At 36.0% G+C, this 27,797-nt stretch overlaps 1 protein-coding gene across 1 annotated transcript; it reads right to left on the minus strand.

Moving 5' to 3' along the window:
- Window positions 1-1,058: 1,058 nt before the first annotated feature.
- On the minus strand, window positions 1,059-27,735 carry DYNLRB2 (dynein light chain roadblock-type 2). Its single transcript, XM_027865478.1, has 4 exons — window positions 27,561-27,735; window positions 25,662-25,737; window positions 13,748-13,915; window positions 1,059-1,293 (listed from the first exon to the last, which is right to left on the minus strand). The coding sequence occupies exons 1-4, from the start codon at window positions 27,561-27,563 to the stop codon at window positions 1,250-1,252; spliced, it is 291 nt and encodes a 96-aa protein (XP_027721279.1). The 5' UTR covers window positions 27,564-27,735; the 3' UTR covers window positions 1,059-1,249.
- Window positions 27,736-27,797: the final 62 nt, after the last annotated feature.

Below are 27,797 nucleotides of genomic sequence, written 5' to 3' on the forward strand. Positions count from 1 at the left end.
CTAAATATTGACTATCTTTTTAATAGTCTTTCTAGAAATTTCCCAAGAATCAAAATTAAATTTACTGGCCCATAGTTTGACCATTCCATTATCCTTTTGTGGAAAATTGGGATATTTTTCTAGTCCTGAGTTACTTCTGTTGTACATAGTCTTTCAAATGTCATTTATAGTGGTTTAGAAGTACATCCACTAATTATATTAATAATCTGAAGATGCAGTTAATCTAGGCTGGGTGATTTGAATTCTTCAATGGCACCTAAGTTTTCTTTTGCTATCTTAAGTATCTTGGTTATCAATTCATTATTAGCCATTTTTGTTTTGTTCTTTCTGGTCCATATGTTTTATCATGGCAGATAAAACAGTCCTAGGTACCTTTTGAATTGGTGACCTGTGGAGATGGATGTGGGCATGGTCAGCATTATCAGAATGCACAAAAGCCATTATTCATAAATGATCACAAACTTGCAGCAGTCCCCACCAGAGGATTGTGCTGAAACTAAATTCCTTGTTTATTTTGAGTAACCTATTAAGGGTGGGAAAGTGCTGAAGGTCATTGAATCATAATATCTTAGAGATAGAAGGGACTTCAAAAAACACCTGGTCTAAACCCTAATTGAGCAGGACCTTCTCTTCTCTTCTCCACCAGAATCCAAAGAATAAAATCCAAAATACTGTTTGGCACCCATGGATTTTCACAGTAGACTCCATCCCACATATATATTTGTTGTTTTTCCCCCTATAGATGCCCTCTGTTAGCTGCAGTCAGACCTATCTCTGCTGTCCTGCAAACATGGGGTTTATTCCTAATTTTTATAATAACTTTTGTTGTTGTTCTTTCATTTCAGTCATGGGGAAGACTTCTGAAATGAGATATTTTAACTATGCATCTACTTTACTTGGTAACTAGCAAAATGTTCAAATAACTATATTGTAAGAATGACTACTTCCGAGAAATTGTTAAACTTTAAATATTAGCAAAGAAAATAATTTAGAGAAGGTATTCTACATATTAATTTTATTATACTACATCTATGAAAGGACACACCAGAAATTTGATAAATGCATTATATTGGTAATGAACACTTTCAAAATATAATCAAAAGAAAATAAATGGAATAAGTAGGAATAGATTCAATATAAAAGCAGCTAAGTATATTAAAATATCCATAAGGAAGGAATACAATTTTAGTAGAAAGGAATTTGTTAAAAGCAGTTTAGGTTCATTATTATCAAATTTGTTATCACAGGTTTATTCAGTTGGATTCTGAATGACAATCAGAAGATATTCCTTATCTGTAAAAAGAAAAAAAAGATAAATTTTAGTTAATCTTGAAAACAGTATTAATTGCCAATGACTATGCTGATTTGATTTCTACCTGGCTCACTGCAACTTGAGGATCCTACCTATTTTTAAAGAATTATGGAACAATTGAATAAAATATGAAAAGCTCAGCTAATCCTCTGATAGTTTACAAAATGTATTTAGAAACATCAGTATTATGGTAATTTAAATCAATACACATTTAATTTTCATCTGAATTTTGTTCATTGTATAGCAATAACCTTGGTTTACATATATCCTTGGTTTTACAAATACATATACTTCTGAAATATAATATATATTCAAACAAAATGACACCTATTATGAAACTTAAAATGTTTCCCCATGATCAAAAATTCTCCAACTGACTGAACTGCAAACTTTTAATTAAGAAGGGCTTCAGGAGACCTGGGCTCTAGTTCCAGCTCTGCAAATTACCATTTTACCAGCCAAAAGTTGCATTTCCTGTAAATGAGGGGATTGTAATAGAAGATCTCTAAGGTGCTTTCCAGGAATAGAATGGTTGCCAACTATGGACCTTGATGGGCACTTTATATTCATAGGGTTTTGCTCTGATGGGAATGCTTTGTGAACTGTTTTCCTTTGTGATCTCTTCTGTTCCCCTTTGTCCTGATTTAATAAATTTCACTATGCCTTTGAAGTTTTATGTATTATGTTCACTTAAAATGAGGGAGATCGATACACTTGAAATTTGTTAACACCATTTCTTACAATGTAATGCAACTGAGGAAAAGTAATTCTACTGATCAAAGCTAAGGTTTATTGAAGACTTCCTAAACTCTTTGAGCTGAAATGAAATGTTAGAACATAAAGAGTTAGTCCAAAGCCTGTCTATCAAAGATACAGAAACAAAGACCATACGGGGTTAAGTAATTCCAGACGCGGCAGCATGATATAGTGGAAAGAATGAGGAAATGGGAGTCAGGAGAGACCTTGGTATTAGAGGGTCTTAGACATCTAATCAAAAAGAATTTAAACTGAAAAAGGAAGAGGGAAGGAGAAGACTGCCTAAGTATATCCAACAAACTAGATACCATAGATACCATGTAGGTGCTATATAGAAAGAAAAATGGCAATAAAGTCCCAGAAATTGGTAGTAGACAAAATGGCCTTGAATGTCTCTCTATAGAAATACATGAGATGAATATAAAAAATACAAAAACAAGTAAGGTGACCTAGAGATTCCAATACAAAAAGGCAGATTTGACCTCAATTATATGAATGATTTATTGGGAAGAGACTCACAAATGGAACATAGTTCTGGAACAAACACCTTATTCAAACGAACAGACAGGTAAAAAGGAGAGTGGACGGAATAGCACAGAATACATAGAAGAGCTACTTCTGTGAAGAAATCCAAGACCTAAAGGAGGAAAAGATGTTGGTGATAAAGAGAATTGGTATTGTCTTCAGAGCATGATGTGGACCACACCTGGACAGAATGAAATGAAAGATGAGGAGTTCAGAAAACAAATCACAATTATTCAGACTTCTGCAAGAGCTCTTTGACAGAACCAGAGCAGCTTCTTGACTTGCATTAATGTATATTTTATCCAAGGAAACAAATAAGGGGAATTGCTATTTAAGATGTGATTTTCACCAAAAAAAAGAGGAAGTAGTTGCTGGAGCACAAATGGTGAAAATTTGGGGATAAGTAACCAGTGCATTTTAGAATTTATGATAGAGGAATATGGATGGAGTCTGGTAGACACTAGATTTGGGGAGAGCAGATTCCAAGGGGTTTATGGAATGGTAAGATAGGATATCATGAACTAAAATTCTACAAGGAATTCAGTTCAGAAGGGAAAGGCCTCAAGAATAAAATTCTGAAGCCACAAGAAAAAGAATTCTAATGAGGAGGAAAAGATGTCTACATATATCAATATGGATTCAAGGAGCACTCATCAATGAACTTAGATTTTAAAAAGCCATGTACAAAAGATGGAAATAAAGGCAAATGCTAGAAGATGAATACAAAAGCATGGCACAGGCTCAGAATGAGCTGAAGTTGATGAGGAAAGCTAAGGACCATGGACAGTATTTAAAGTTAACTGGTTAAAAACAAAAACAAAACATACAAACAGAACAAAAAACCGAGGGTCAAAAAAGAAATAGGATTGCTGCTCAGCGTGAATAGAATAATAGTAACAACTGATGATGTAGATAAAGTAGAGTGGCTTAGTCTGTTTCTGTTTTCTGTGCCAAGTGGAAAGATCTTTGGAATGAAAAGGAAAAGGACAAAAATGGCTAGGAGGAGGTTGATACAAGTTCAAAATATAAAAGAAGATAGAGTAAGAGGGCACATATCTGCCCTTGATGATTTCAAGTATTGATCATCCTAGAATACTGGAAGAACTGGTAGAGAAGCTATTATCAGTAATCTCTGAACAACTGGAGTGATTGTAAGAGATATCATGATGAGAGAAACTGATGAGAGAAACTGTCCTGATTTTCAAAATAGAAAATTTTGGATTCTGTAAACTGTAGACCAATGAAATTAATTTCTATTCCTGAAAAATTCTAAATTATCTCACCTGGATCTATTTTCCAGGTCAGTTGTTTTTTCCAATGAGATATTTCACATTCTCTTCTATTTTTTATTTGGTTTTGTTTTATAATTTCTTGATTTCTCATAGAGTCATTGGCTTCCATTTGCTCCATTCTAATTTTTAAGGAATTATTTTCTTCATTGAGCTTTTGGACCTCTATTTCCATTTGGCCAATTCTGCTTTTTAAGGCATTTTTCTCCTCATTCGGTTTTTGGACCTCTTGCCATTTGGGTTAGTCTATTTTTAAGGTGTTATTTTCTGCAGTATTTTTGGGGTCTCCTTCAGCAAGCTGTTAACTTGTTTTTTCATGATTTTCTTGCATCACTCTCATTTCTCTTCCCAGTTTTTCCTCTACTTCTCTTATTTGCTTTTCAAAATCCTTTTTGAGCTCTTCCATGGCCTGCGACCAATTCATATTTTTCTTGGAGGCTTTGGATGTAGGAGCTTTGGCTTTGTTGTCTTCTTCTGGCTGTATGTTTTGATCTTCTTTGTCACCAAACTAAGATTCTGTAGTCTGAGTTTTTTTTCCCACTGTTAGCTCATGTTCCCAGCCAAATACTTCAGTTATAAACTCTTTGTTAGGGTAGGGCTCTGCTTCCAGTGTGGAGAGTATACAGTTCCAAGCTTCAGGGGTTTTGTGCAGCTGTTTTCAGAGATACTTCTAGGGACTTGTAAATTTTCAGTTCTTCCAAGGTGGTATGATCAAAGGAGAAGTGTTTACTCCTTTCCTGGGCTGTGCTCTGGTCTATGCATAACCACAAGCACTCTTTGCTGCCTTGGAACTGTGAGGAGGATCCGCTTTCCACTACTGTCACAAGCTCTGCCACACCAGCACTGCTCCTTGCCCCAGAACTGCCACCCAGGACTGTGATCCAGATCCAAGCATAGGCAAAGCAAGAGAATCCTGCCTCAGTGCTGAAGAGATCCCTGCAATCCCCCTCTACTTAGCCACTTGATCCCCCTACAGCCTGTGGCCCAAGAGCTCTGGAAGCAGCCGTCTCCCCAGGGCTGCACCAGGACTGAGGCAAGACCTTGCTCCTTTCTCACCGAGGTCCAGCAGACCTTCTAAATTGTCTTTGGCATTTGTAGATTGAGAAGTCTGGAAACTGCTATAACTGCTAGTGATTCAATCCCCTGAGGTCTGCTCCAGGTTTGCTAAGACCCTGTCTTTGACTGTGTGGCCCACACTAAACTTTGTTCCTTTCCCAGCCTGGCACAATAGACCTTTCCCATCAACCATCCAGGTTTTCTTGGGCTGGAAATTTGTTGCACTCTGTCTTTTTGTGGATTCTGCTGCTCTAGAATTTGTTTATAGTGATTTTTACAAGTATTTGGAGGGGTTTGGGGGAGATCCTAGGCAAGTCACTGCTTTTTCTCTGCCATCTTGGCTCCGCCCCTATTCCTGAAAAATTCTAGAAAAAATATTTTGTCATTTAGTCATTTAACTCAAGTATGACTCTTCGTGACTCCATTGGAGTTTTCTTGGCAAAAATACAAGAGTGGTTTGCCATTTCCTTCTCTAGTTAATTTTATAAATTAGGAAGCTGAGGCAAACAGGGTTAAGTGAATTGTCCAGAGTCACAGAGCTGGATATGAACTCAGGTCTTCCTAACTCGGTTCAGAACTCTATTTATTATGCCACCTTGCTTCCCAGAAAAATTATTAAACAGGGCTTATGACTACATACAATAGACAATATCTGAAATATTGTGTCCAGTTCTGGGTATCACATTTTAGGAAAGATACTGGTAAACTAGAGAGCTGCCAGTGGAGGGTAATGAGATATTCAAAGGTCGTGAGCTCTTGTCATATGAGTATTTATTGAAAGAACTGGGAATGTTTAATGTGAAGATCATAATTCTTGTACTAAGTTGAAATAACTCTTTCCAAGTATTTAAAGGGCCGCCATTTGGAAGAGGGATTAGATGTTTTCTTGGGCCCCAGAAAGCAGAACTAGAAACAATGTATGGAAGCTGTGAAAAGACTAATTTAAGCTTGATGTCATTAAAAAAACATCCTGACAGTGAGAACTATTTAAAAGTGGAATGGATTGACTCAGGTGGTGGCTTGTTCCTCTCCACTAGTGATCTTCAAACAAAGGCTGGATAATTACTTATTTGATGGGGTATAGAAGGAATTCTTGATCAACTATGGTTTGGACAATATATCCTCTGAAGTCCCTTCAAAATACGAGATTATGTCATTCTGTGAATGTACCCAATAAGGGACAATAAAGTGTATATATTTGCCTGGAGTTTTTTGAATCTCATTAAGAGGTTTTTAATTTAAAATTGGTTGGTAAGGGAAAAATCTGTTCACATATATCCATCAACTCTGATACTACATAGAATAGAATGTACAATACAAAAAATAATAAGCAGATGACAGGTTGACTAATTCATGGGTGGCAAAATTCAGGAAGAAATTCAGCAATAAAGTCCTTGGCTCATTTACAGATAGATAAATAGGATAGATAGATTGACAGGTATAGATATGTAGATATATATCTATGTATATATATATAGTATATGTATACATATATATATATATATATAATATGAACACACAAAGGATTTTTTATTTCATCATGTAGGTACCTACCAGTGTGGGAATTCCCTTTACCAACACAGATCACAAACCATTTGGAAAATGCCTTGTCTAAGGCACATAAAAGGTGAAGTGAGTTGGTCATGGACACCCAGCTAGTAAATTTCTGGGGGGCATAATTTCAACCCTGTTACCTATTTTGACATAAAATTAAAACCACTAACTTGCAAAGATATGATAGTATACTCACCAAAATTTTCCTAAATGTATTTCTGGGGGTGCAGTGTAAAGGATACACTACAGCTGAGCTCTCCCAATATTCCCCTCCAAACAATAGTAAAATAATGCCTCAAATCAAATTCTGGAGCATCAGAGCCAACGAAGGTCAGAGTGAGACATTTTTCCAGACCCAGACAACTGAGGAGGTTGGAAGGAAAGGTCTGTGTCTTTGAGGTGGGGGTTAGCCCAGAGGACATGTGGCGGCAACACCAGCTGTGGGACTTATGGTAAAAACAGCAGCTCTGGGGGCTCTCAATCCAGAGACCAGAAGGGGATTGGGTAACTGATGATAATAACATTATAGGGGATCCCTGTGCTAGCAATGGGTGCAGGACAGGCTACTGTTTCACAACTCCATTATCCACACTCACTTCTGGGTCTCAGTTCTAGAGTGGAGAAGAGTGTTAGCCCTTGTGGTTGGAAGGGAACAGGGGTACTTCCAGGATAAGGACCAAACACAGATCAGGAAAACAGTGACCATATCACATCACTTTAGAAAAACACTGAAATCTTTCAAACATCCAGACCTAGCTCTGAAAATAGCAGCACAAAAAAGCTTGAAGCAAACAAGAACAAGAAAAATAACCTGACCATAAAAAGCAACTAAGGTGACAGGGATGATCAAGACAGAAACTCGGAAGAAGACAATAATATTAAAACAGCTATAAGGAAAGCCTAAAAGAAAAGAATGCCAATTGGACACATGTCCAACAAGAATTCATGGAAGAGCTAAAAACGATTTTTTTAAAAAATCAAATAAGATGGGGCAGCTAGGTGGCGCAGTGGATAGAGCACCGGCCCTGAAGTCAGGAGTACCTGAGTTCAAATCCGGCCTCAGACCAAATACTTGACACTTTCTAGCTGTGTAACCCTGGGCAAGTCACTTAACCCCAACTGCCTAAAAATAAAAAAAAAATTAAAAAATCAAATAAGAGTAATAGAGGAAAAATTGGGAAAAGAAATGAGTGATTAAAAAAAAAACACAAAACTATTGCAAGCTGTTTGCGAGCAATGCAAGCAAAAACAACTTGGCAAAAGAGGCACCAAAAAATACTGAATAAAATAACACCTTGTATATTTTCGTTGTTTTTTTTCATTTTGTTTTGTTTCATGAGGCAATTGGAGTTAAGTGACTTGGCCAGAGTTCACATAGCTCGTAAATGTTATCTGTCTGAGGCCAAATTTGAACTCAGGTCCTCCTGACTTCAGGGCTAGTACTCTATTTACTGTACCACCTCGCTTCCCCCAAAATAACATCTTAAAAAACAGAATTGACCAAATGGCAAAAGAAGTACAAAACCTCACTGGAGAAAAAAAAAAACTCCTTAAAAAACAGATATGGCCAAATCATAAAAGAGGTACAAAATCTTAGTAATGAACATAACTTAAACAGCACAATTAGCCACATGGGGGAGAAAAAGAGGTAGAAAAGCTGATTGAAGAAAATACTTCCTTAAAAATTAAAACTGGGCAAGTGGAAGCTAATGATTCCCTAAGATATCAAAAACAAAACAAAGTCAAAAGAACCAGAAAAATGAACGAAAATGAGAAATACTTCAACAGATAAACAAATGACCCGAAAAAATAGGTTGAAGAGAGATAACTCAAGAATTATTGAACTACCAGAAAGCCATGATTTTCTAGAGTCAGACATATTATTCCAAGAAATTATAAAGGAAATTATAAAGGAAAACTGCCCCAATTTGCTAGAACTAGAATATGAAATAGAAATTGAAAGAATCTGCAGATCACCTACTGAAAGAGATCCCCAAATTAAAATTCCCAGGAATATCATAACCAAATTCCAGAGCTCCCAGGTCAGAGAGAAAATACTTCAAGCAGTTAAAAAGAAATCATTCAAATATCATGAAGCCTCAGTTAGTATCACACAAGATTTAGTGGCTTCCATCTTAAAAAAGTGGATGGCTCAAATATAAAACTCAGGAGTAGCATAGAAAAGTAAACATGAAAGGGAGAACATAAGAGACTGAATAAGGTTAAAATTTTACATTCTTGTGTGTGAAGATGACACATGTAATTCCTAAGAACTTTATCATTATCAGAGTAATTAGCAGAATCAGAGTCTATGTAGATAGAAGGCATGGATGTGAGTTATGTTGGGATTACCTAAATAAATGGAGCAGCGAGAAAGAGGGGTGCTCTGGAAGAAGGGGAAAAGGAGAGGAAGAATGGAGAAACTTATCTCACACAAAATACGTATACAAGGGAGAGTTTTTATAGTGAAGGGGAAAATGGTGGGGGAATGGGCAATGCTTGAACTTCACTCTCATCTGAACTACTTCAAAGAAGGAAGAATATGTAAACAATCAATTGCATATTGAAACCTATCTTACCCTACTGAGATGTATGAGGTGAAAGGGATAAAAGAAAGGAGTAAGGTGATAAGAGGTAAAGCAGATTAAGAGAGGAAGAAGTCAGAAGCAAAATAAACTTCTGAGGAGGGAAAAGGTTAAAAGAGAGAGAGAGAAAGATAAACAAGAAATTAGGATAGAGGGAAATACACAGTTAGTAGTCATAACTGTAAATGTAAATGGGATGAACTCACCAATAAAATAGAAGCAGAGAGCAGAGTGGATTAGAAACCAGAATCTAATAATGTGTTGTTTAAAAGAAACAGACTTGAAATAGAATGGCACAAAGAGTTAAAATAAGGGGTTGGAGTAGAATTTATTATACTGAAATGAAGTAAAGAAATGCAGGGGTAGCAATCATGATCTTAGAAAAAGCAAAAGCAAAAATAGACCCAATTAGGAAATTAAGGGGATGCCCATCAATTGGAGAATGGCTGAACAAGTTGTGGTATATGAATGTAATGAAATACTATTGTGCTATAAGAAATGATGAGCAGGCAGACTTCAGAAAAACCTGAAAAGACTTGTAGGGACTGATGCTGAGTGAAATGAGCAGAACCAGGAGAATGTTGTCCACAGTAACAGCCATGTTATGCGATATTAACACTGACATACTTAACCCTTCTCAGCAATGCAAGGGTCAAAGATATCTCTAAAGGTCTCATGATGGAAAATGCTATCCACATCCAAAGAAAGAAGTATGGAATTTGAATGCAGATCGAAGCATACTATTTGCTATTTTTTTCTTCTGTTTTGTTTTGTTTTCTTTCTTGCAGTTCCACCTATTGGTTCTAATTCTTCCTTACAACATCACTAATGTGAAAATATGTTTAGCAGGAATGTATATGTATAGCCTATATCAGATTGTGTGCCATCTTGGGGAGGGAGGTGGGGAGAGAAGGGGAGAAAAATTTAAAACTCAAAAGCTTATGAAAGTGATTGCTGATAAATTAAAATAAATAAAAAAACTAAAAAAAATAGACCCAATTAAAAGAGATAATCAGGAAAACTACATTTTGCTAAAAGACAGCATAGATCAAGGATGGGAAACCTATAGCCTTGAGGCCACATAGGCCCTCTAGGTCCTCAACTGCAGCCCTTTGACTGAATCCAAACTTCACAGAACAAATCTTTTATTAAGGGGACTTGAGGACCTAGTGGCCTCCAGACTGCAGGTTCCCCATCCCTGGTTTAGACAATGAAGTAACATCAATACTGAATGTATATACCCACCAAATGGCAGAACAATGAATTAGGCATGCAAGGAACAAAAAAAACTAGAAAAACATCAAATTAAAAATCCTCAAACATCAAAATGGAAATCCTGAAAATCAAAGAAGAGATTAACAAAGTTGAAAGTAAAAAAAAAAAAAGAAATGGACTAATAGATAAAACTAGGAGCTAGTTTTATGAAAAAAAAATAACAAATTAGATAAACCATCAGTTAATTTGATTAAGAAAGAAAAAGAAGAAAACCAAATTAACAGAATCAAAAATGAAAAGAGTGAATGCACCACCAATGATGATGAAATTAAAACAATTATTAGGAGCTATTTTGTACAATTATATGCCAGTAAAACTTATAGTCAATTAAAATGGATGAATATTTACAAAAAATATAAATTGCCTAAATTAATAGAAGAGTAAATAAAATACTTAAACATTAAAGGAAAAATTATAGAAAATTTAAACTTAGAAAAAGAAATTGAACAAGCCATCAGTGAGTTTGTTAAGAAAAAATCCCATAAGGTAAGAAGGATAGTAGGGAAAAATAGGAAGGGGGGAGATATACAACAAGTAATTATAGCTTAGAATGTGAATGGGATGAATTTACCCATAAAAAGAAAAGGTATAGCAGATTAAAAATTTGAATTAGAAAATTTACTGCTTTCAGGAAACGCAATAAAAATGAGAGATATACACAAAGATTAAATGAAAGCCTGGAGTAGAATTTATTATGTAAAAAAAGCAGGGATAGTAATCATGATTTCAGACAAATCTAAAGCTAAAATATATTTAATCAAAAGAGAAAACTAAGGAAAACATATTATGTGTTACCAATATTATTCAATACTGTTTTAGACCATTTAAATAACCAGACATTATAAAATACCTGAGGAATTCAGAAAATTGGGGAAATACTTTCATGGACAATTTCAGATAGGATGTGATTGTGGTGGAATATGGCTATGATGTAGAAGATGATGAGTTGGTTGATTCTGAAAAACATGGAAAGACCTGGACCTATGAAGGAAGACGCCATCCACCTCCAGAGAAAGAGATGACAAGTGGAAACATTCATAGTACAGTCTTTCACATATGTGCACGAGTGTATATGTATTTATATGTGTATGCTTATAGATATCTATCTCTATATCTATCTATCTATGTTTAATTGTAGCCTTTTTTAGGATGGTGGAAAAACACCAAAGAATAAAAGAAAACCTACAAGGAAACAAAGAAAAGCTGGGTAGCTTTGAAAACAATGTGCAGTATTTATTATATAGGTTTTCTTGAAATAGAAATTTATTGTTTTATATTGAATTCTATCTCATGTTCTGCTGTGTACATGGAAATATTCTTTTTCTTTTATTTTTTCACTTGTATTTAAATTTAAGATGAATAAAAAATTTACAAAGATAAAAAGAAAAATCCTCAGGATCAGGTAGATTTACAAGTGAATTCTATCAAACATTTAAGGAATAATTAATCCCATTACTACTACTTGAAAAAAATAAGTAAAGGAGTCCTACCAAATTCTTCTTATGATATAAATATGGTTTTGATACCTAAACCGGGGAGTACAAACACAGAGACAGAAAACTCTAAATCAATTTTCTTAATGAATATCAATGCAAAAATTTTAAAGAAAATATTAGCAAGCAGATCACAGCAATATATCACAAAGATCATATACTATGACCAGGTGGAATTTATGTAGGGCAGGTTCAATATGAGGAAAACTATCAGCATAATTGATCATAGATCATATCAATAATAAAAATAACAAAATTCATATGATTATTTCAATAGGTACAGAAAAAGCTTTTGACAAAATACAACACCTATTCCTATTAAAAATGCTAGAAAGCATAGGACTCATTAGAGCCTTTCTTAGAATGATAAGTAGCAGCTATGTGGTGTGGTGGATAGAGTACCAGGCCTGGAATCTGAAAGAACTGAGTTCAAATCCATCCTAAGACACTTACTAGATGTGTGACCCTGGGCAAGTAATTTAACCTTGTTTCCTTACCTGTAAAATAATGAACAAAGTAACCTAGTGTTTGATAAACCGAGTTTCTGGAGTAAAAACTTACCATTTGACAAAAATTTCTGGGAAACTTAGAAAGCAATTTGGCAGAAACTAGGCATAGACCAACATTTCACATGTATACCAAGATATGGTAAAAACTGGTACATGATTCAAAGATAAAGGGTGATATCATAAGTAAATTGGGGAAGCATGGAAAAAATCCTCTCATATGGATAAGGGAAGAGTTTATGACCAACAAGAGATAGCAAGGATAATGGGAAATAAAATGGATAATTATGATTGTATGAAATTAAAACTTTTTTTCCTGTACAAACAAAACCAATGCAGCCAAAATTAGAAGGAAAGCAGGAAACTGGGGGGGGGGAATTTATAGGGAGTTTCTCAAATATACAGGGAACTGAGTCAAATTTATTTAAAAAAATGAGCCATTCCTCAACTGATAAATGGTCAAAGGATATGAACAGGCAGTTTTCAGAAGAAAAATAAAAACTATCAATAGTCATTTGAAAAAATCCTCTAAATCACCATTTATTATAGAAATGCAAAGTCAAACAACTCTGAGGTATCACCCCATACCTATCTATTGACTAACATGACAGAAAAGGAAAATTACAAATGCTGGAAGGGATGTGGAAAAATTGACACTAATGTACTGTGTCAGTACTAATGTACAGTTTACTGTGTAAACTGGCCCAACCATTCTGAAGAACAATTAGACTATATCCAAAGAGCTACCACATTTTACACATGCTTTGACTCAGCAATACCACTACTAGGTTTATATGTCAAAGAGAACAAAGGAAAGAGAAAAGGTACATAGATATTTATAGCATCTCTTTTTTGTGGTGGCAAAGAACTGGAAATGGAAGGGATGCCCATCCACTGGGAAATGGCTGAATAGGCTGATACTTGATTGTGCTAGAATTTTACTGTGCTATAAGAAATGTGAGCAGGATAATTTGAGAAAAACCTCAGATGACTTATACGAACTGATACAAAGTGAAATGAGTAGAACCAGGAGAACATTGTACAAAGTAACAACAATATTGTAACAATGATCAATTGTGAAAGGCTTACATATTGTAATCAACACAATGATTTAAGATAATTCCAAAGGACCCATGATAAAAAATGCTATCTACCTCCAGAGAAAGAGACCTGATGAACTCTGAGCATAAATTGAGGCATGTTTTTTACTCTACTTTTCTTTTGTTTCTTCTATTTTTTTTCACAAAATGACTAACAGCATGATTTCATATGCATAATTGATATCAAATTGCTTGCCTTCTCAATAAGTGATGGGAGGGAGAAAATTTGGAACTCAAAATGTAAAAAAAATATTAAAAAGAAATAAAAATTTAAAAATAAATTCTGAATATATTACCTGGGGCTACCATGACTTCATGTTTCTTTGATCTGATTCTAAGAAAAGTTAGGTCATTCTGAGGATCAATATCTCGCACTGTGCTCTTGGCTTTCATAGTCAGCTGATGAAGAAGGCCTGCATACTGAACTGTTGTAGAGTTATCTAAGGTTGTTCTGATGGGAATACCTATGAAATAAGGTAAACATTTGTTAATTAAGCTCTCAGACCTTTAAAATAGTGACAAATAAGGCTATTTATTATTTTAAGTGTGTACACTTTGATCGTTCTATGATTTCATCAATGTTAGTATTTCCTTTGATGATATAACAGATCACAGCCTATACCTGCCAGCCTATCATCACATGCTAGTCTTCTTCATGTCCTCCCATATACTCTCCACAAAGCATCCATTCAACGTTCTAGGTACTTTTCCCTAAATCTCTTAATATTGTGTGGATTGACAACTGAGAGGCTGCCTATTGTTTTTGTCTCACTTTCACTATGTGATTAGCTTATCATGTTTTCTAGGCCCAGATTTCTGATCAGGTCACAAGTCAAATTATTACCCACTAAGAAAAACTGTAATAGAGTTAGCCTACACTGGCCAAAGTCCTGATCTTTCCTGACCCCTACACTAAAAAGTTCAACAAAAAGAGTTTTAAAAATTTGAATAGCTCTTTTCTTGATATTTAGAATCTGTGTATGTTTAAGATCTCTGTATGATCTTATCAGTAGGACACTCCCCCCATCACTGCAGACTTTAACCCATCTGTACCCTTCTGTCCTGTGGGACATTTGTCCTGGTTTTCCATAAAGGATCTACTCAACATCATGGAGATTCTTCTTCTGTATTTTTGAATTTTTGGTTTATGGTGCAGTGCTGTGCTCTGGGAGTCTATCCTTAAGCCTTACAACATAACCATCCCAACTTCTTTTTTGGCTATGCATATCATAAAAAAAAATCCTATTCAACTTCTCGTGTGTAATTTGTTGTTGATATTTTGCAGGATACTTGCTTCAAAAGTTGTCTGAAAAGTGCTGTGAAACTGTACACTGCTACAGAAAATGTTAATTATTGTTATTAACAACAACCATACCTAATTTCAGGCAGTAAGGAAGTAGGTAGTGGGAAGAATTCTATACTTAGGGTTCAAATTCTGGCTCTGACATTTACTAACTGTGCAACCTCATGGATAAGTCACAATTTCTCTGAGCCTCAGTTTCCTCATGTATAAAATGAAGACAATAATAATAGCAACTAACATTTATACATAATTTAAGGAGTACAAGGCATTTCTTTACAACAACCTTGTGATATGGTGCAATATCATTAGTTTTAATCTCATTTTACAGATATATGATCCTAGGACTTGTACACTGTCTCATAGTATCAGAGCAAGGATTCAAACCCAAATTTTTCCTGGTTCCAAGTCTGGTGCTTCTTCCTACTTACTGAGGTGTTGTGAGGAATGTGCTTTTTACACCTTACCTGTGAGTTAATATTATTATTTTCATTATTTCTGAGTCACCTGTGATTGTGATTCTTTATATATCATGGTGTTCACTGGTTTACAGCCATATGTCACATGGAGAATATTTCTCTTTAAAAGATGGGCCTCTAAAGCAGTAAGCACTTTAGAATCTCTGGAAGTGCTACCAAATTGCCTAAATGCTGTCCAATATTGCATAATATTTGACAAGCCTTAAATTTGTTGTAGGAAGCATCAGCAACTTATTTTAGATATTTTTGCCCATGATCCCTTCCTTTCCCTTCTGAGAGCTTGCCTCGTCATTCATCCAGTTTTATTTTCTCTTGTTCTCACTCATTTTCAATCCCATTTTTACTGGCTTCTTCTTCTCTGCCTACAAACATGCTTGGGTTTTCCCCATTATTAAAAAACAAAAACAAAAACAAAAACAAAAAAACTCTTATATTTGACCACACCATTCCCTCGATCTTGTCATCCCAAATCTTCCCTTCATTTCATTGCCAGACACCTTGAGAGTAACCAATGCTGCAACTACCTCACCTCCCATTCACTTCTCCAACCCTTGGTATCTGACTTCTAAACCTTGAAAACCATTCTCTCCAAGACGGTTAATAATCCCTCAAACATTGAAATGTCTTAATCTTCATCTTCCTGAACTTTTGCGTTCTTTGTGACACGGTCAACCACCCCTTCCTTCTCATACTCTTCCCCTCACTTGGCTTTCTTGAGTCTCCATCCTGATTCTCCCTTCTAATTGTTTCCTTTAGTCTCTTTTTTTGATCATCATATGCTCCCTGGGACTTTATCCTAGGTCCCCAGATCCTTCCTTCTTTTACCACTGCACAGTCTCCCTTAGCAAACTTATATACTTCCATGGGTTCAATGATCATATTTATGTGTGTGTGTGTATATATATATACACAGATATGAATATACATGTATGACACACACATATCTCCTAAACCCCTCTCCTATATAACTCTAGTCCTATATTACCAAATGTGTACTATACATTTTCATCTGTATGTTCTATCAGCATCTGAAATAATATTTAACATTTATATAGTTCCTTAAGGTTTGTGAAAAGCTTTACAAATATTATGTCATTTTATCCTTACACCAACCCTAAAGGTAAGGGCTACAATTATCCCATTTTACCGATGAGGGAACTGAGGCAGACAGTTGGACTTGAACTAAGGTGTTTCAGGTTCTAGGTCCAGCGCCCCTGCCACAGTTCTATCCAGCTGCCTTTCAAACTCAACGAGTTCACAACTGAACTCATCTTCCCCCAAAAGGACTGCCATTCCTTCAATTTTCCTTACTTACTTAGTTCTGTCATGGTTACTTTTATCCTTCAAGTCACCCAGATCTGCTACATCAGAGTCATCCTTGATTCTTTCCCCTAACTCTCCATATTCGGTCAATTGCCAAACCATGTTGATTCCATCTCCACAAAATCTTTCTCATTCATCCTTTTCTTTTTCTCACTCATACGACAATCACCCTAGTTCAGGCTCTCTTCACTTTCCAAATGTACTATCATAATGTCCTCCTAAAGGGTCTTCCTTCTTCTAGGTTATTCTTTCCCCAATCCAACCTCCATTACACTATCAAAATAATCTTCCTAAGGCAAATGTCTTTGCTCTGCTCAAAAGCCTCCAGTGTTCTATTCTGGATGAAATTTAAGTTCCTCAGCCTGGCCTCTAACTTCTCCTCCCCACATATTACATTCCAGTCAAAGTGGACTGTCACTTGCTCTCCAAATGTGACATTCCTTCTCTTACCTTCCATGCATTTGCACAAGCGGCCCCTGATACCTGGAATGTGCTCCCTTTTTATCTCTTGCCTTTCAGAATCTGCATTTTTCATCAAGACTAGGTCCAGATGTTACCTTCTCCACGTAGCTTTTCTTGATATATCCAGTTGCTAATGTTCTCACCCTTCAAATGACTTTGCATGCTATATCTCACAGCAGAATGTAAGATCCGTAAGGACTGGTACTATTTTTAATTTGAATTCCTAGCATCCAGGAGAGTGTCTTACACATAGTAAGCATTTTATAAACTTTTATTTAATTTGAAATAACTTGAATAACTAAATGTAAATTATTTAGTTCTCTTATCTCTTAGTGGCAAAGCTCTCCAAACATTCTAATTTATAAATGAACTAGTACTGATAGCATAAAGACCTTGAGCACTTCAAAGTCTTTTCAGTAAAATTTACAGCAATATAAAAGGGATAAGTCTAACCACCCACACTAGGAAAAAACAAAACAAAAACAAAGTAGATGAAAGCCACTTATTACCTAGATTATGAAGTCCAATTATGAGCAATCAAGTTAGTCCATCAAACCTGTATAAGATGGACAAGTGCTTCAGATAGATAATCATCTGGGCCCAGAAATGAGAGGGAATGGAGTAGTCTACATTGCATTTGGAGGAAACGCTCAGTGTATTCAATAATACCAAATTTTGCAGTAAGGCAGCAACAACAAGAAAACATCTCTTAATATCAATATTATTCCAGTGATACTACATGGTTGTAGCAAATGACAAAAGAGAGTAATGGAAAGGTACATGGTGAGTTTAAGTGGAGCATATGGTGACCTGCTCAGAGGAAGTGGGTTGGTTATGTAATGAGAATAAGAGGAAACAGACCAACTGACTAGTACCACACTGGCTTCTCTGATATACTAACATAATGAGAGAAAGGCCTTTCATTTGGATTAATAGTCTATGGAGGATTAAAGGAAAGACATGGGCGAGAACGACCTAGGATTAGAAACCACGTAAGGGTTACAATCTGAATGGAAGGAATGAGTACCCACACAGGTGAAATCAAATTCCACCAAAATAGTACATAAACTATTTTATTTTTGTTATATACATTCAAATTGCCTATTAATTTAATAGTAAAATTCAAGCCTGATCAAGTGTAACTAAAAACTGTTCCTAAAATTACTTTGCATACTTTTCCTAGAGAATCAAGGGACATGTAAGGATATTTCTGGGACTTTCTTTGCACATGTCCCTCTGTTCTTTGCATATAGCAGAAGGATACATAAAGATGAATTTGGAGTTAACAAGATTTTTAGAAAGAACTGAAAATCTGGATAGAGAAGATATGACCCAGGAGAAAGAATACAAAATAACACAAGTATTGAAAGCATAGACTATGATTAAAAAATTAACATTTCTATACCTTTTAATAGTACCTTCCTTTTAATTGTAAAATGGTATATTCTTTTGGATTATGTACTACAATTTCTATAATTTTTTTTTGTTTTACCAAATAATCTGACAGTAAATAGAAGGAACTTCAATACTTTCACTGAACTTTAGCCAACAATCTGAACATGAAAGCATCCTCAGTTCTTGGCATGGTCATTGGTGACACTAAATGGTTAAACTAGATATTTCTTTAAGGAGTAAGTTTTTGGGCATTTATCTCCTATCTTTTTTACCAATTTTTTAATCAATAATTTTATTTTATACCTTTACAACAACTATTGTTGTTGAAATGTCAAAAGTGTCAAAGAAAAATGTTATAGAAGTAAATTATCTATAATCTAAATTTACAGGACTATGGTTCAGATACTTAGAACTTCCTCTCCAGTTCACTCTAGATCAAAATTAATAAATAAAATAGGTGGAATTTGTGAATGATAATTGTACCTTTGGCGTGTTTCAGATACTTGGCTTCATGCCTATGACAAGTGTGATTTTAGAAGACCTGGATCTTTATGTGGTTTTGGTGAGCTGCTATTCATTATTTTAGTTAAACATTTTATAAAAGAAATAATAAAATTGTTTCATGGCTTGTTATTGGAACTAGTTCACTCTGTGTGTGTGTGTGTGTGTGTGTGTATGTGTGTATAAATTCGTATATTTACTGCTTATCAGAATGCCTGGCACATAGTAGGTGCTTAATTAATGTTTACTGATCAATTAATATATTTGATAGTTGATAGGCACTGTAACTGCACAATGAATGAGCTTGGTCCAAGATTAAACAGAAGGAAGAGAATGGTCTAGACTACATTCCTCAAATGTACAATGCTCTTTAAAAATAAAAACAAATTTGTTAATATATTTTGTTTGTATATCACCTACATTTTCCACTGTTATTTTCCCCACCTTCTCCCAGACAGCCATTTCTAATAAAAAAGTACAAAGACAGAAAAAAAACAGCAGATCACAAATATTCCAATGTTATATGCAATATCCCACACCCAGAATCCCCCACTTTTCTAAAGGAGCAGGGGCAGATATCCTCTCATATCTCTTTTTGGGGGCCAAGCTTGGTCGTTGTAATTTGGTAACATACAGTTGTATTTGTTGTTCTTTCCAGTTACATTGTTGTAGGCATTGCATATATTATTTTTCTGTTCTATTTGCTTCAGTTTGCATCAGTTCATATAAATCTTTCCATGCTTCTCTACATTTATCATGTTCATCTTTTCTTATAGCATAGTAACATTACCTTACATTAACGTACCACAATTTGTTTGGCCTTTCTCTATCATGCCCAAATGATTGGCATCTACTTTGCTTCTGGTTGCTAACTATCCCTAAAAATGCTGCTGTAAATATTTTGAGGTAAATGGGACCTTTCTTTTGGTTTCTGACCTCCTTGTGGGTCTATGCATACAGAGGAATGTCTGGGTCAAAGACTATGGACATTTTATTCACTTTCTTATGTATTATTCTTTCAATAATGCCCTACTAGTCTCTTGTACAAAACCCTAAATTTTTGACACCCACCTTTTCTGACAGGTTATATTTCTGTGACAGGTTATCATGGAGTACCACAATCTCTGAAGACTCAACTCAATTAAGTAAGCACTTATTTTGTACCTACTATGTTCTAAGCAGTAAACCAGAGATTTAAATAATGTGGATATAATTAGGCTGTAGCAAATTGCTAATAATGAATGATATACGCAAGATGCAGCAAAAAAAGCTATCATCCAAGCCAAGTAGGATAGGAAAATGAGGTAGGCTGGTTATGGAGCAGCAATGAGGGATAACAGATGGACAAGAATCACACAGAATGGGTTGTAATTTAGACCACTGTAAGGAATACTCTCATTAATGAGATCACAGATTTATTGTAGTAAAGAGTAACAAAATTCACCCTAGTTGATAAATATTGTTGCTAGTTCAACAGCACTGTTATGGCTGCACATGTGTTTTGTGATACTGCACTGTTTCATTAAGAATAAAAAAAGGCAAAAATTTTTCTTTGATGCCAAAGAGAAAAAAGAATTGATTAGGGCTTCTTATAATAATGTAAGCTAGAGTAATGAATTTTTAAGACGACAGCATTTTCAAAACTGGCTCTCTTATATTAAGAAACTATAGAGGATAAACTCCTTTACCTAAGAAAAATGTATTGGCAGGGACAGAAAGCAGTTGTAGCGATATTTGCTCTATTGGTCCTGAATGTTTCTATGATGCTCATCTGGTCTAATACCAGTCCCTCCATTTAGATTCTCTCTAATCTCATCCAGATACCCTCTTTCCCATACAGTGGGAACAGGGACATATTGGAGATAGACTGAATTAGCCCACAAGACATTGGGGTCACTTTTTTCTGTCCAGGTAGCACTTGATCCAGTAGTGCCTATCTTATCCAGTCCGTGGGTGACACTCAGACTTGCCTTGCTGTTCTCTGATCAGGATTATTGTTCTACTGGTTGGCTTGACCTCTTACAGTCTAGGATGGTTTTTCTCAGATGCCATTCCCTGTGGCTCCTCTAGTATGTTTTCCATATTGTTTAGGGCTTTCTCCTCCTCACAAGCTCCTTCAGCATCAAGGTCAAGGTCACTGGTGGACTTGGGAAGCTGGATAAGTCACTAAGTCAGTCAACAAGCATCTCTTAAGCACTTACTATTATCAAGCCTACCTGGGCTAATGGGAAAAGTAGATGACTCTTTTCAATGCTCCTGAATATCTGCCCCGTGAGCAAAGACAAAGTTTGGAAACATCTCTTTCATGGAATACTATACAATTTTGATAGATGCATGGTAGGACATTTTGTTAGAGGAGATCCTTTTAAGTAGTATTTTGCTTTACTAGATCAAAAGCTTTTAAAAAAGTCAACAAAGGAGTACAGTAGGATCTTACATTTTCTACATCTTTCAGTCAATTATATGATGGTAAAAATGTAGTTTACTAGGAAATGATACTTGTAAAAATCAGTCTGTTACCTTTTTATACCTTCAGAAGGCCTCAATGCATATATGTTTTAAAAATTTTATGTAGAAAGTTGGTATGAGTAGGTAGTGAGCCATGTTCTCTTGGTTGCCTTTTTAAAATAATTATATTTTTCCTACAATTTCAGTAGCTAGTCATTTTTCTGATACCTTAAAAATTAATCCCTTCAGGCCCTCAAAAGTTTGGCACCACCAGCAAAGTGTTCCTACGTATATATGTACTTGGTGTAATCCAGCTTCTTTGGTCCGTCTTCGTCAAAGAACATCTCCCCTTCTTCAAGAAGCACACTTGAGACTGTGATGTTAGAGTGTGAAGGTGGTAGTTCTGCTCTCTTAACTTTTAAGAGATGGCTATCAAAGTCTTTAATGCTTTTGCATCTGTGTCTTCTCTGTCATCCCCCATCCAGCTTCATTCTTAAATGCTCAAATGGGACTCTCACCAAGTCTTCTTCAAACTTCTTTTCCCTTTCACTGTTTGTCCCCATTTTATGAGGAGATGCTACTTATAAACTTCTATCATTCTTGTCTCTAAGATATTCAAATGACTTTGCATCCTCAAAGAACTGTTGTCCCAGGCTGCCAACTCTCTTCTTGGCACATAGATGGTGTTTACTGACTAGGGCAATTTTTAAGTTCTTCTAGTCTCTTCCCTATGGCTGTTCACTAACATCAGTTAAACACTTGTATGGAATTGCTATTATCAATGTCAATGTCTTTTTCTCCATCTATTTCCCATTTTTAGAAAAAGTAACTTGTTTAAAATGATAAAGTTGGCATTGTTTTAATTTTGTCATAACTTTCTCATTTCCATTATCTCCTCTAGTTTTGTATTCATCTTTATCTTTGCTCTCACAAGTTGGTGCTCTGAATGTAGACAAAGCTGATTCAGGAAGACTCTCACATCAGTGATGAGCCATTCTGTCCATTAAGATATAATCAATTTCATTTTGGGGTTGTTAATTAACGCTCAGCAAGTCCCTTATCTCCCAATTCTTTTCTTAGAAAGTATTCATGAATTATAGGTGTGATGTTTCTGTGTAGCCTATAAGTCTTTGACCTCTTTTGTTTCTTATTCCTGAACCACACTTTCCAATATATGTATGTTTTGTGCTTACTATCTATGCATTGAAATCACCGGTTATTGAAGGAAACTTAGAGGAAATGGTCTAGTTCTTTACATAATTTTGTTATCTTTTCATTCTCCACAGTGGATGTAGGCATATGAACTGTAATAATTTTCAGAGTGGTTATTTTGCAAATAAATACTTATCATGCACGATCAGGGCAATATAAATGACCAAATATCCTATGTTGCTTTTGGACACATGATAAAACCAATTCTATTGGCTCCTTTCCTTACCTTCCTGAGGAGAACCTATGAGCCAACTTTTTATTTAGCTGCAATTTATATTTGCCTTCTGGTTTTGTTATAGTGAGAATGTCGAGATTGATTGGATTCAGACCCTCCAGCAAGTATATCTACTTGTGAGGCACTAAACAAGGAGCCTACATTTAGAGTACAAACAGTTAAGTCAATGTTTCAATGAGTTTGAAAACGATTTACCTCTGCCCAATTTTCCACCATTCTAAAAGCAGTGACAGCAGCAGCGGAAGGCAGTCACATAGGACTAAGAATTATTTTGTTTAGTTTGTGGTTTCATGGATTGTCATGGTCTAAAAACCATCATTGAGTTGTCAGCCTCCTGGTCATGAGCTTCACCACAATTAGCTATGCAGGTCCACGGAAAGCAGAATCAGTCTGTTCCCAGAACCATACCTGAAGTCGTTCTAAAAGGGAGAACCTGTCAGAGCTCTGCTAGTATAGCTTTTGATAATTTAGGTTTACTTACATGCCATGGGGCATCTGAGTAAGACTTTGGGGCACAAAAGGTTATAGATGTTATAAACTGGTGAAGCAGACTATGTGATCTATGGAATACCTATACTGCTTCTCAAATGGCTAAAATGATAAATCCACTATGCTGTCATTAATATAGAATTCTAACTTTGAATGAGTCTAAATCAAATATTACATTGAATATGATACAAAAAGAAATAGGAATATCTTTACATGGGAAAATTCTTGTTGGATATCTTTTAAAGGAATGACCAAGATCAAGAGCTATTGGTAACATTAAAATCTGGAAAAATATTAGTGGGAATAGCACATAGAACACTAGACTTGGAGGTATGAAGACTTAGATTCAAATCTCACTTCTGAAATGTACTAGCTGTATGACTCAAGGCAAGTCACTAAACCACTCTGAGCATCAGTTTCCTCATGTACAGTAAGTGTGTTGGACTATATGGCCTCTAAAGTCTTCTGAAGTTCTAAGTTTATGATTTTATATGACCCGAAAAGGCCCTTGAAAGAATGAAAGATAATGCTTTTTAAATGGTCCATTTCCATTGTTAAGTGTATTTGACTTCTGAATACTCTAATAAATTATCATGTTATTTACACTTTGGCTATAGTTAACCTGGCTATTATAACAATTTGAATATTTTATTTCTTCTAATATTCTTGTCACAAAACATATACCACTATCTTGCCTATTGTTAAAATGGGATCTGTTTTTAATACAAATATTAGGCATCCAGAACATTCACAATCTTATCATAAAATAAAATCATTTTTTTCAATTTGGGAAAAATATAGATCTAGATTTCAAGTAATGCTTTAAATTTAAGTGTCACAAATTTTAGGAATGTCTAATGATTCCTGGTAATGATTATTATATTGTCTAAGAAGGATACAGAGTATCTATTGTAGATGTTCTTTCCAAACAAGATACAATAGGAGCTATGGAAGTCAGTGGTGTTTATATAAAATCTCATCGACCTAAACTTCAAGGTGCACCTCAAATTCTACTCCTCTAACTACTTTGGCTGGCAGTGATCTCGCCTTCATCTAAATTTCACACAATGCTTATTGATTTGGCCAGTTATGGTTCGCTGCCTGGCACTATTATTCACTTTTTAGCTATCTTTTCACCTCAACTAAATTCTGTTCTTGGAAAACGGGTACCATACTTCTTATGCTTCATGGCATCCAGGACAATCACACTATAAACACAGCAGGGCCTTGATAGATATTTGGTTTTCCATGTTAGAATGACTAGATATAAAATCTTATGCTCAATCACTCAATTTCCTATGTGCTAATTCTGTGATGATCTCATAAATTATCTGGAGTAACCAGATTTTATTCTAACTAGATGGTCTGAGAGTCTTGGTACCTCTTGACCATTAAAAATCTTCAGTAAAATTAACAGGAATTGTCAGAAAGCTATGATCTATATAACTGGTAAAGAGGTGTCAAATAAAACATCACACAGGCTCCTCAAATGATAGGTATAGAGACAGATATAAAAGGGCAAAGATCAAAATGCAAATTTTAGTTGAAAAGTCCTTCTTATGCTATGCCCATTATACTAAGTGCTATTAAAATGATTCCCGCATCTTTAAAATACATAAATAAGGATAGACGTCACCTAGACTTCTCAATGAGACTAGCGTGGACTAGGGGTGGACAAGTGAATCAATCACCCCAATTAATGTGGCTGTAGAAGCCCAGAACACTACTGAATTAATCAATCAAAGGTATAAACTAGGTCTTAACGCAGGAAACGTATTGGGATTGATTGAAAGAATTAGATATACTTCTGGGTCTAAGTATTTGAAAGGAGATTCCAGCAGAAACATTCCAGTAGCTGCTTCAGGATTGCTTTTAGATGACAGATTCCTTGCTCCAGGACCAGAGGTCTCTGGGATCACTCCTTAACCCTACCCACCTTTGCTGCTTCTAGTTTGGGCTTTTTATGTCTAAATTAATTGGGTAAGGGTGATTGATTGATTCAATAGAGAAATTCAGGAAGTCTATATATGCCTAATCTATAGCCTTGCTTGACTGATTCACAAAATGAAAAGTTCTCACACTTTAAAATAAGAAACATAATGCTTTTCTCTTAAAATTAAGCAATATATTTCTTCCCTCATTAAATAATGGAGATTTTTAAAAAAAGATGGGAACAATAAATCACTAAAGTGTTAATAATTAGTTTAGTTGGGATGTCTTAGGGAAATACAAATCTAAAATCTAAAATACACAAAACAAACTTTAAATTTCAAAGTACATGATGTTTTTGTCTTAAGGCTTGCCACAATGTACAATGCCTCTGATGTACTTTACCTATACTAAGAAAGTAAGCTGATAATATTTACCTTCAGCATTAACAACCATTGTTCCAATAACCCCTTTATGGTTCTGAATCCTCTTTAGAGTTTCCTCAACCTCTGCCTGTAAGAGATGAAATATATACCATAGAAAGTTAATTAACCAAAATGACTTTTTATCATGCATGAAAATCTTAATGAACAGAAAAATGCTTGGAATGTATACATTCTCTTTCTTCTTTAATCTAAATAATAAACACTCTGTTAAGAAATCTAACTCCCCAAGCTGGATAAATATTTGCATAGTTATTGATTCAGAAGAGTTTACTGGTCCTACAGCATGATCTTACTGAACACAGGTCATAGTTCACATTACGAAATGACATTTCAGACTTAAAAAAAACATTACAATAATGATTCCTCACATTTGTGTACTCTGGCATGATTTAGATAGATCTTTCACATATGCCATTACATAAGAAATGCTCAAACACCATGACACATTTTGAAGTAGCTTGCTAGTTTGCAGCATATAGACAGCTATGGATTTTACTTTTAAACAGGTAGAGAAAATTCATCTTCTAAATAAAAACATTTCCCCACAAGGATCTAAATTTTTGAAGCTGAATACTGAATTAATTTTTTAAACAGCATTAATTTGCATGGGCATGTAGGGTGATTTTTTTTGTTTGTTTGTTTAAACTAGCACTGAAGGGCTGGCATACAAAACTTTTAGTTAAAACATAACTCTGTCCTTGAAAGGCAAGGTGGTTGGCCTGCTCCTTAGTGGAATTTTATCCCATGATACTGTGTAGAATGACTTTTTAAAAGTCCCCTTTGGGCGACAGAGAGCAGCATATCACTCTGGAGTCAGGATACCAGTTTCAAATCTCTGCTCTAACACTGACAAGCTGTTGTGATTCACTGCTCTTACTATTATCTCCTCACCTGTCAGATGGAAATAATATTAACACTGCTTGCCTACCACCTTGGTTATCTAGTCAACAAGCTTACCATGCTCCAGGCACAGTCCTAAGCACTGGAGATATAAAGAAAGGAGAAAATAACTCCTGCCTTCAAGGAGCTTACAATCTAATTGTTACAAGAAGAGCAATTTCTACACTTTAAAACCCGATAGAATGTGAGTTATTATAAGGCAGGAAAAAAAAAACCCAATAAAACAATTCATTCTTGTGCTTAACCTCATTCAGCCTTAACTTCCTTATATGTTCAGTGGGGATACAATTTAGTAAATCACATAATGCTAGATGTGAAGGGGAGGGGGAAGAGAAGGAGAGGGAAAGGTAGAGGGAGGGTGAGAAAGAGACACAGAGACACAAAGACAGTGACAAAATACAGAGATAAAGAGAAGAGACAGAGAAACAGAAAAGACAGAAATGTACGGGGGGGGGGGGGGACAGACAGAGGGACAGAGAGGGAGGGGGGGGGGGGGGGGAGGGGGGGGGGGGGGGGGGTGGGGAGAGGAGAGACACCTTAGTTTTAACCTGGGTTCAAATCCTTGCTCTGCTACTTATTATTATTATTATTATGGAGGACCCGGGGCCAGCTCTCCGCCTGTCTGCGCTTCAGTTTTCTTCTCCGTCACATGACAGGACCGGACTACGTGTTGTCTTGGTTGGACTAAGTTCTCTTCCAGCTCTGACATTAAAGGATGCTATGGTTCTAGGTCCTGCGGAGGATGGATACTCTGTGGGAGAGTTGAAGAAGGCAGGGAGGAGAGGGAACCCGGAGGATGTGTCCTGACTCTCTTTCCCCTTCCCCACCTGGAGTTTGCCTCCTCCTCCCCCCTCTTCTCCCTCTCCCCACCCTCCTTTAGTGGTCTGGACGCCGGTCCTGCGGCCGCTGCAACTCCAGCGGCCCTAGAGGACCATTCCCGGAGACAGGGAGGGAAGGAAGGGTAAGAACGCGGCCAAACTGCGGATTTACCATCGCTAGCGGCCCGACTGCAAGATCAGTTCCGTTCTAAGGCTTCCACAGTCAGAGTCGACCCAAGCGGGCCGCGGTTGCTAGGAGACGAAGGGAGGAAGTGACGACAGCGGCGTAGGCCGAGAAAGGCGGCGGCCTCAGCCGCGCGGTTTTCCCCTCCCCTCTCAGGCCTTAGGGAAACCCTTTGGTTCGGGACACTCAGGGAAGGATGGAGAGCGGGTGCGGGCCGGCTGTCGA

The sequence above is a fragment of the Vombatus ursinus genome, unplaced genomic scaffold (assembly GCF_900497805.2).
Source record: "Vombatus ursinus unplaced genomic scaffold, bare-nosed wombat genome assembly UNPS02014778.1, whole genome shotgun sequence".
NCBI classification, from domain to species: domain Eukaryota; kingdom Metazoa; phylum Chordata; class Mammalia; order Diprotodontia; family Vombatidae; genus Vombatus; species Vombatus ursinus.